The sequence below is a fragment of the Bombina bombina genome, chromosome 5 (assembly GCF_027579735.1).
Source record: "Bombina bombina isolate aBomBom1 chromosome 5, aBomBom1.pri, whole genome shotgun sequence".
NCBI lineage: Eukaryota > Metazoa > Chordata > Amphibia > Anura > Bombinatoridae > Bombina > Bombina bombina.
The window spans coordinates 119,428,270-119,438,089 of record NC_069503.1 but is presented as its reverse complement, the minus strand read 5'-3'; the positions used below and the strand labels follow the sequence as shown (position 1 = coordinate 119,438,089).

Sequence of the window (9,820 nt, the reverse complement as noted above, 5' to 3'; positions counted from 1 at the left end):
TAGACATTGCGCATGCGTTAGGTGTTAGGTTTATTTTAGCAGCCAGTTTAGGGAGTTACGGGGCTCCAATAGTCAGCGTAAGGATTCTTACGGCTGCTTTTTGTGGCGAGGTGAAAATGGAGTAAGATTTCTCCATTTTCGCCACGTAAGTCCTTACGCTGTATATTGGATACCAAATTGCGCGGGTTTGGTATACCTGCCTATGGCCCAAAAAACTACGGGCGACGGCAGAAATATATGCGCGTAACTTCTAGGTTACGCCGTATATAGGATACCAAACCAGCGCAAATATTGGCATCGCCGACTTTTGCGGGCGACGATTTTTATCGGATCGACCCCTTGATACATACTGTGCTGCTCTCTGTGCTAGTGAAGGGGTTAATACCCATTGTGCTGCTCTCTGTGCTAGTGAAGTGTTAATAACACTACTACTCTCTGTGCTAGTGAAGGGTTAATACACACTGTGTGCTCTCTGTGCTAGTGAAGGGTTGATACATACTGTGCTGCTCTCTGTGCTAGTGAAGGGGTTAATACCCATTGTGCTGCTCTCTGTGCTAGTGAAGTGTTAATAACACTACTACTCTCTGTGCTAGTGAAGGGTTAATACACACTGTGTGCTCTCTGTGCTAGTGAAGGGTTAATACACACTGTGTGCTCTCTGTGCTAGTGAAGGGTTAATACACACTGTGCAGCTGTATGTGCTAGTGAAGGGTTATTACACACTACTGCTCTCTGTGCTAGTGAAGGGTTTATACACACTGTGCTGCTCTCTGTGCTAGTGAAGGGTTAATACACACTGTGCTGCTCTCTGTGCTAGTGAAGGGTTAATACACATTATGCTGCTCTCTGAGCAAGTGAACAGTTAATATGCAATGTTCTGCTCTCTGTGTTAGTGAAGGGTTAATACACACTGTGCTGCTCTCTGTGCTAGTAAAGGTTTAATACACACTGTGCTGCTCTCTGTGCTAGTGAAGGGTTAATACACACTGCAGCTATCTGTGCTAGTGAAGGGTTAATACAAACTGTGCAGATCTCTGTGCTAGTGAAGGGTTAATACACACTGTGCTGCTCTCTGTGCTAGTGAAGGGTTAATACACACTGTGCTGCTCTCTGTGCTAGTGAAGGGTTAATACAAATTGTGCAGATCTCTGTGCTAGTTGAGGGTTAATGCACACTGTGCTGCTCTATGTGCTAGTGAAGGGTTAATATAGCTCCCTGTGCTAGTGAAGGGGTTAATACACTGTGTAGCTCTCTGGGCTACTGAGGGGTTATTACACACTGTGTAGCTCTCTGTGCTAGTGAAGGGTTAATACACATGGTGCAGTTCTCTGTGCTTGTGAAGGGTTAATACAGATTATGCGGCTCTCTGAGCAAGTGAACAGTTAATAAGCAGTGTGCTGCTCTCTGTGTTAGTGAAGGGTTAATACACACAGCACTGCTCTCTGTGCAAGTGAAGGATTAATACACACTGTGCAGCTCTCTGTGCTAGTAAAGGGTTAATACACACTGTGCAGCTCTCTGTGCTAGTAAAGGGTTAATACACTTACAATGTGCTGCTCTCTGTGTTAGTGAAGGGTTAATACACACAGTGCAGCTCTCTGTGCAAGTGAAGGATTAATACACACTGTGCAGCTCTCTGTGCTAGTAAAGGGTTAATACACACTGTGCAGCTCTCTGTGCTAGTAAAGGGTTAATACACTTACAATGTGCTGCTCTCTGTGCTAGTGAAGGGTTATGAAGGGTTTAATACACACTGCAGCTAACTGTGCTAGTGAAGGGTTGATACATATGGTGCTGCTCTCTGTGCTAGTGAAGGGGTTAATGCACATTGTGCTGCTCTCTGTGCTAGTGAAGGATTAATATACACTGTGCTGCTCTATGTGCTAGTGAAGGGTTGATACATATGGTGTTGCTCTCTGTGCTAGTTAAGTAAGGGTTAATACACTCTGCTGCTCTTTGTGCTAATAAAGGGTTACTACACACTGTGCAGCTCTCTGTGCAAGTGAAGGGGTTAATACACACTGTGCTGCTCTCTGTGCTAGTGAAGGGTTAATACACACTACTGCTCTCTGTGCTAGTTAAGGGTTACTACACACTGTGCTGCTATTTGTGCTAGTGAAGGTTTACTACACACTGTGCTGCTATTTGTGTTAGTGAAGGGTTAATACACACTACTGCTCTCTGTGCCAGTGAAGGGTTAATACACACTGTGCTGATCTCTGTGCTAGTGAAGGGTTAATACACCCTGTGCTGCTCTCTGTGCTAGTGAAGGGTTAATACACACTGTGCTGCTCTCTGTGCTAGTGAAGGGTTAATACACACTGTGCTGCTCTCTGTACTAGTGAAGGGTTAATAGTTACACACTGTGCTGCTCTGTGCTAGTTGAGTGGTTAATACACACTGATGCTCTCTGTGCTTAAGGGTAAAACTTTCTATATCTTACCTGCTATGTGATGCAATACCCTTAACCCAATAAGCCCAATAAACACACGGACACCAGTTATGGGAGAAAAAAAACCTTCCCCGTCCGGGGACAAGGGTTGCATTTATTAAAGAATAACTTAATACTTAAACTTAAATAACTTAGTAATAATAACTTAGCGTTGGCCGGCAAGAAACATCCCTGTCCTACAACTCCTAAGAAAGGGGTGAGACCGCCCTAAAGCAATGGGGGATACCCCCCATTCTGACAGCCTGGAGGGCTTTTTTAGGAGGGATCGTGCAGGGAGCCACCGAGCATAAGCCCTTGCGGCTGACGTTGAATGTGCTCGCCTGTCCCCCTCCTCTTTTCACCGCCAGGCTGTCCCAACTGGAAATTTGTCACACCCCTGCTGCCGCCACCCAAAGAGGACACGGAACTCTTGCCGCCACTAAACACAAAGGGAAGCCAGGGAACGCCTAATATTGTGCAAAAACAAATCGGTACCCGTGTCAGACAGATGTACCTCATCCCTGCGGAAGAGACCGGGGGAATTAATCCTGATGTTGTCATGGGTGATAACCTTACCCCCTGCAGCTAACACTGCCTTACCTACATCCCTAATAAGCTTTCTCTTCACCCTAAAACCTGCCTTACGGGAACTCATGTGCCTCCAGACGTTTCTAGAAATAATTTGCGACCAAACAATCTTGACCCCAGGAAACTGAGCCACCAACCACCTAATATCCGCAAGCATGATACTAGCCAAATCCCCCATGGGCATAGTCCCAACATCATTGCCGCCTAAGTGTAATACAATCACGTGGGGACGCCCCCACCGCCTTCTGGCCTCTGCCACTTGAGTCGGCAAATCCGACCACATCATTCCACGCTTTTCCAGCCAACGAATGCCCATCCTCCGCGACAGCAACCCCAACTGCAAGCCTCCTGCTCTTGCTGCTGCACGCAAAGCTGCCCAATGGACATACGAATGTCCCAAGATCCACACTCTTTTGCACGGCAGCCCCTCACCTGTAATAACAAAGAAATAAAACAAACCTGGCTTCCCACACCTAAACAACAACAGAACAAACCTGATCTACATGAAAAAATACTAAACAACATCCTGCTTCAGCGGCCGTATATATTTTTTTAATTTGGCTGAAGCCCACCTACCTAAGACCTTAATTTCACTCTCAGAAGACCCAGCCAAGGTTGCGTCTGTAGCGGCACCAATCCTAAAAGAATGTGGGGCCACCACAGAGGGATTCCACCCTAAACTTAAAACCAATTTCTTCATGACTACTCGAAATTGAAACCCAGACAAGAATGACCCATTTTCGTTAACCAGGAACACCCCTTCAACCCCTAGCCTAATTTCCAAGAACCTTTTGCACAACCTAACTGTGCAAATTGATGGCTCTACCTGCAAAAGCAAATTGAGCCATCTACCCTTACCCGTCTGATCAGTCTTGGAACATGCCACGAAAACAAAAATAGCTTCCCCTTCAATCCTAACATGATCCCTAAGCAGCGCTGACCCTGATGAAACCTTAGATGGAGCTACCAACTCACTAATACGCAGCGCAGCGAAGTATGCAAGGGAAAATGCTGCAGCAAAGAGGACGACTTCGTACTCAGAGCTGCAGTTTGTCGGGAGGACCTGAATCATGGTACCTAGCCCCCCCCTAGTGATTGGTTCCCTAATGTCCCGATATACCCCTTTCAATCTATGTGCTCCCTTAATAGCAGCCCTAGCTAGGAAAGATTTAGAAACATCTGGGACTCCATACAATTTGGAGAAGAAAGAAATGGCTGCATCCCGGCTGGCAATGGCGCCTGGCGCCAGGCCCTTCTCATGCAAACATGCAACCCACTGTAAAAAACTGTGTGTGTCCTGCATTCTCCAAGATAACTCCTGTCTGAACAAAAAATCCTCCCAATTTCCCCAATACCTGCGGTACGATTGCCAGGTTTTTGTCGCCAGCGACCCTTGTAGTAACCTTAGCGCAGTTCCCCAGAACTCACCACCTGCCAGAGATAAGCAGGACAGTCATCACCCTGAGTTAAAGCAGCAGGCGCTACTACCCTAAACCTATCCCACTGACCCCTGGACAGAGCATCCGCGATGACATTGCGTGTCCCGGGAACATGCCTCGCCGTGAATGAGATGTTATGCCGCAAACAGAGCAAAACTAATTGACGCAAGAGGTTAACTACCAGAGGGGAAGAAGCAGACAGCCTATTGATGGCGTGAACTACGCTCAAATTGTCACATCAAAAATTGACGGCCCGGTTCTGTAATCACCCGTACCATAACTCCACAGCCACTAAAATGGGGAAGAGCTCAAGTAACGTCAAGTTTTTTAACCACCCTGTGCCGCTCCATTCGGCCGGCCAGGTGGCTGCGCACCAAGATCCCTCAAAATAAGCCCCCAACCCATGACTCCCTGCTGAATCGGGAGTTGCTTTGGGCAACCAGATCCTCACGCCATTGAATTCGCGCAAGAACAAAAACTGTCAGATCCTTCTGAATATCTAGGGAAATCCTCACCGGAGCCCTAAGTAACCTAAGCCCCCTAGTTGCGGCTTCCATCCTCCTGTTAAATATCCTACCCATGGGAATCACCCTGGATGCGAAGTTCAATAGGCCTAGCAAAGATTGAAAGTCCCGAAGCGTGGACCTACCAGCCTCCCTGATAGCCTGGATAGCTGACAAGGCAGAGTCAACTTTTGATCCTGGCAGTCAGGGCCGCCACTAGAAATTTTGGGCCCCCCTTTTTTTTTTTTTTAGTTCTTGCCTCATGGGGCCCCCCTGTCCCATTGGGCCCCTGACAGGAGTCACCCCTGTCACCCCCTGATGGCGGCCCTGCTGGCAGTCTGCGTTCTCCATCTACGGTATCAATTTCTATGCCTAAGAATACAATGCGCGTGCACGGACATTCTGTCTTCTCGGCTGCAAGCTGAATGCCTAATCGCGAGGACAATTGTTTTATGATAGCGGGAAGCCTAGCGCAATCCCCAGATCCCGCCCTTCCCAAGAAAAGGAAATCATCTAGATAATGAGCTACCTGTCCCAGCCCGGACTCGTGAACCACCGCCCAATGCAGAAAAGAACTAAACAGTTCAAAATACGCGCACAATATTGCGCAACCCATTGCCAAGCAGCAATCCACATAATACCGATCCTGGAACATGCACCCCATCAGATAGAAGCTCTCCGGGTGAATGGGGAGGAGGCGAAAGGCTGATTCGATGTCTATCTTTGCCATCTCTGCCTTCAGACCAAGCCCTTGAATGACCGCTAGGGCAGACTCGAAGGACTGATATGATACTGAAGTGTCTCCTTCGTCGAGAGCGTCGTTCACAGACGCTCCCTCCGGGTGAGACAAATGCTGAATCAGCCTAAACTTCCCTGGCTCCTTCTTGGGCACTATTCCGAGTGGGGAGATAACTAAGTTCTCTAAGGGGGCACATGAATAAGGACCAGCCATACGTCCTAAATCTACTTCCTTCGCTAATTTTTCTGCAACGGCCTGGGGGTGTTGAACAGCTGATTTAAGGTTATGAACCGCAGGAGAGGGGAAAACGGGACGCCTAACTGGAATGCGAAAACCAAATGATAAACCTGATCTGAGGAAGCCTGCCGCCTGGTCCGGATAAGCCCTAAGCAGGCTACAAATTTCCCCTAGATTCAGGGGTGTATGGGCCTTTTCCCGCAGGAGCCGATCTAAATGGATCCCTCCCCCCACCTGACTCACAACGCCTGGGGCAGTCTGTCCCTGCGTGGGGCCCACCGCAATAGATGCAGATGTGCAGAAAAAGACAGTGTAAACCATTGTCACACTGCTTTTCCTGAAACCGCCAACACTCTCTCCCTCCGCGCCTCCGGAACTGTCTATTCGGTATATTTGACACTGCTGGGTCTTGCTGGTGCCATGACTACACTGTCTGATAATTCTAGACCTGAAAACAGATCCATCTCCTTCATCCCAAAGTTAAGTATAGGATTGGACTCTAACCTACGCCTGAATTCGGCGTCATATTGACGCCATGCCATCCCTCTTCCTCTGGTATGAATGTAATCTATGACTTCCATACATTTGAGTATATTGAGGTTATGCTGAGGGTTAGCCTCCAAGTAGCAGGAAGCCAACACGTGGAAGCAGCGCATCCACTCCTCATAAGTCTCAGGCCTCTTAACTTTTTTTATCTCTTGTCCCTTCTTCGACCCTTTCCTTCAAATCTTGCGCCAACCTAGAAAGCTCAAATATCTTAACGTACCTCCCCTCCTTAATGTGCCTGGCTATACGCGGTTTAAGATGAGAATGCAGCGAATGCACTATACAAGGATGTGCTCGCCACAAGTGACTTGGAGGAACTTGCTTGGCTACTTGACAGAGAACTAGCGCCTGTTATTCCCTGAGCCCCCGCTGACGCTCCTAAATTAACGGATCCCACTGCGCTTGCCCCTTTTGTATCCGCTATCTTCCTAATGTATCTAAATAGCTTGCGCTGACCCTTATCCTTAAACCCTGAAGAACTGTCAGAGTCTCCCATGGAGTAACTATCCTCCCCCCTAAAGTGTGGTGCAGTTAAGGGCTCACCAGCTCCCGCCGTCGCCTCAGCTCCAGAAGACGCAGGAACGGATATCAACGGTGTAGGCCGGGGAATCTGTCTCACAGCTGGAGTCACAGATGCCGCTGACGTCCCAGCCTGCATCTGCGTTGCCGCAGCAGCTTTGCCGACAGATACTGCAGTAGCCGATAACGCCATTGAAACCTGTAAAACAAGAGGGCAAGTGGGGGTATCACTGGAGTCAACGATGAGGCCCCCTGCACCCTGTTCCTATGTCTGTAGTCCACCCACACCCTGTAAACTGCATGGCCCCCTAGCTAGCAGCCTCTTTTTAAGGCTTGACAAAATATTCATGTAACCTCCTGTATTTTTATGCCTTTCCCAGTAGGGGTTAATTCAACTAATTTATGCCCTTCTCTAACTTTTTCCCTCCTATTGCGTGCAGCCATTTTAACCCCTTGTACTTTTTCATGGGCTCTTTTCCCTTCCTACCGCCACACTGCCCTTTTTTAACTGCTGCTTCTCCCCCCAGGCAGTCACCGCCAACTCCGGATGCCCCACTTACCTTAGTGGGGATCCGTGTGGACGATGGCTGCTTCCTTGTTGGGTCTCCCTGCTGCCTCCGGTCTCTGTGCACTTAAAATTGTGGAACAAGATGGCACAGAGACCCGGAGTGACGTAGCGGGGGGCGGAGCTTGTGACATCACACACGCACAAGGCCCAGGAGCTGAAGAGGCCGACCGCATGGCTCCAAAAACATGCAACGGTACAGGCCCCTGATTCGCCTCGCCTCCACTGACCTCCCTCTGTCCTGGAGTCAGAGGGGGAGAGGCGGATCCATCAGACACAGCCGTGTCTTCTAAGAGGAGGGGGGACATGGGCTCAACGAATTGCCCAGGGGCTTGAGTAAGCTGAAGGGGGGCAGGACCGGGGGCGGGGGGGGGGGGAGACCAGGGGCCAGGGGGGCAAGTTCGGAGGAAAGGGGGGCAATTCCGGAGGCAAGGGGGGCTACAAAGGAAGGGGGGAAGGCCAAAGAAGGGCCAGCAGGGGGAAAAGAAAATATGGAAGGGGTAGAGGAGAAAATAGGGACAGACAGGGAAGAAGAAAAAGACACAGCAGGGACAGCTGAAGGTGAAGAAAAAACCAGAGAAGGCAGAACAGAGGTAGAGGGGAGAGATATAGAATAGGCAGGAAGAAAAGAAGGGGCGGCAACAGCTGCAGAAGAGGACAAGAGGGAATATGTAGCATGGGGAAAAGGCATAGCAGAGGGCACAGAAGGAGAGGGAGAGATAACATCACCCATTGTAGAGACTGATGCTTTCTTCCTCTTTTCAGGTGTCTCCTGTTCATCACCAAACCGCCTTGGAGCCCTGGAAGAGCGACGAGGCTTCACCATTGTTCCACCTGCAAGACAAGAAACAGGTTAGTGACCCTACTTCCTGCCTGCAGACACTAATATAGGCTCTGCAACATCTCCCTCTAGCTGTCAGACCAGCTAAGACACCTAGACAGCAATACAAGCAATCAAGACAAAAGTAACCCTTAAGTTGCTATGCGTTTAAACAGCTCTCCACTTTCCATTGAAGGAGTTAACATACACTGCAGCTCTCAGTGTTATAAATGGTTAATACACAACTATCTGTTGAACAGTAAGAGTTACAACACATTCACAATGAGCAATTTTGTTATAGTAAAGGAGTTTATACAGTTTTTTTTTTTTTACGTTACTAATGTAAAGTAACAGTTGTAAATAAAGCTGTGTGAATCTAAACACCACTTTTCCCATTTCTAAATGGCTGCTGCATAACATGTGACTTATTTCATGGTTTCTGGGAATTGAAGTTCTGCACTTGTTTGACTGTTTTTTTCCCTCCCCTTGTTTTAAATGTCACTTCCTGTTCATCTGCGTCTCTCTCGGTGAGTGTATGAGCATCAGGTATTGTGAGACACAAGCTGTGTTTAGTCTGTAGATGTATTTATAGGGGGAAAGGGCAGCTGTTCAAAGGGGGAGGGGTCTCTGATACATCTCTTTACACTGTGGGTCTGGTCTCTGTACAGCATCAGTTATATATGTTACACTGTATTGTAGATGGTTGTACAGGATATACTGTATTTATTAGTACAGTTCATGTGTTATACTGTAGTGTATATGGTTGTACAGGTTATACTAATATATTCACTAGTACAGCTCATGTGTAAATGTGTTATACTGTAGTGTATATGGTTGTACAGGTTATACTAATATATTCACTAGTACAGCTCATGTGTAAATGTGTTATACTGTAGTGTATATGGTTGTACAGGTTATACTAATATATTCACTAGTACAGATCATGTGTACATGTGTTATACTGTAGTGTATATGGTTGTACAGGTTATACTAATATATTCACTAGTACAGATCATGTGTACATGTGTTATACTGTAGTGTAGATGGTTGTACAGGTTATACTAATATATTCACTAGTACAGATCATGTGTAAATGTGTTATACTGTAGTGTATATGGTTGTACAGGTTATACTAATATATTCACTAGTACAGCTTATGTGTAAATGTGTTATACTGTAGTGTATATGGTTGTACAGGTTATACTAATATATTCACTAGTACAGATCATGTGTACATGTGTTATACTGTAGTGTAGATGGTTGTACAGGTTATACTAATATATTCACTAGTACAGATCATGTGTACATGTGTTATACTGTAGTGTAGATGGTTGTACAGGTTATACTAATATATTCACTAGTGCAGCGCATGTGTAAATGTTTTATACTGTAGTGTAGATGGTTGTACAGGTTATACTAATATATTCACTAGT

At 47.1% G+C, this 9,820-nt stretch overlaps 1 protein-coding gene across 1 annotated transcript; it reads right to left on the bottom strand.

Annotated features, from left to right (window-relative positions):
• Nucleotides 1-2,515: 2,515 nt before the first annotated feature.
• Nucleotides 2,516-7,789, bottom strand: LOC128659240 (uncharacterized). The gene is made up of 2 exons (XM_053712916.1): nt 7,027-7,789; nt 2,516-3,451 (listed from the first exon to the last, which is right to left on the bottom strand). Exons 1-2 carry the CDS (start codon nt 7,193-7,195, stop codon nt 2,871-2,873), a joined length of 750 nt encoding a protein of 249 aa, XP_053568891.1. The 5' UTR covers nt 7,196-7,789; the 3' UTR covers nt 2,516-2,870.
• Nucleotides 7,790-9,820: the final 2,031 nt, after the last annotated feature.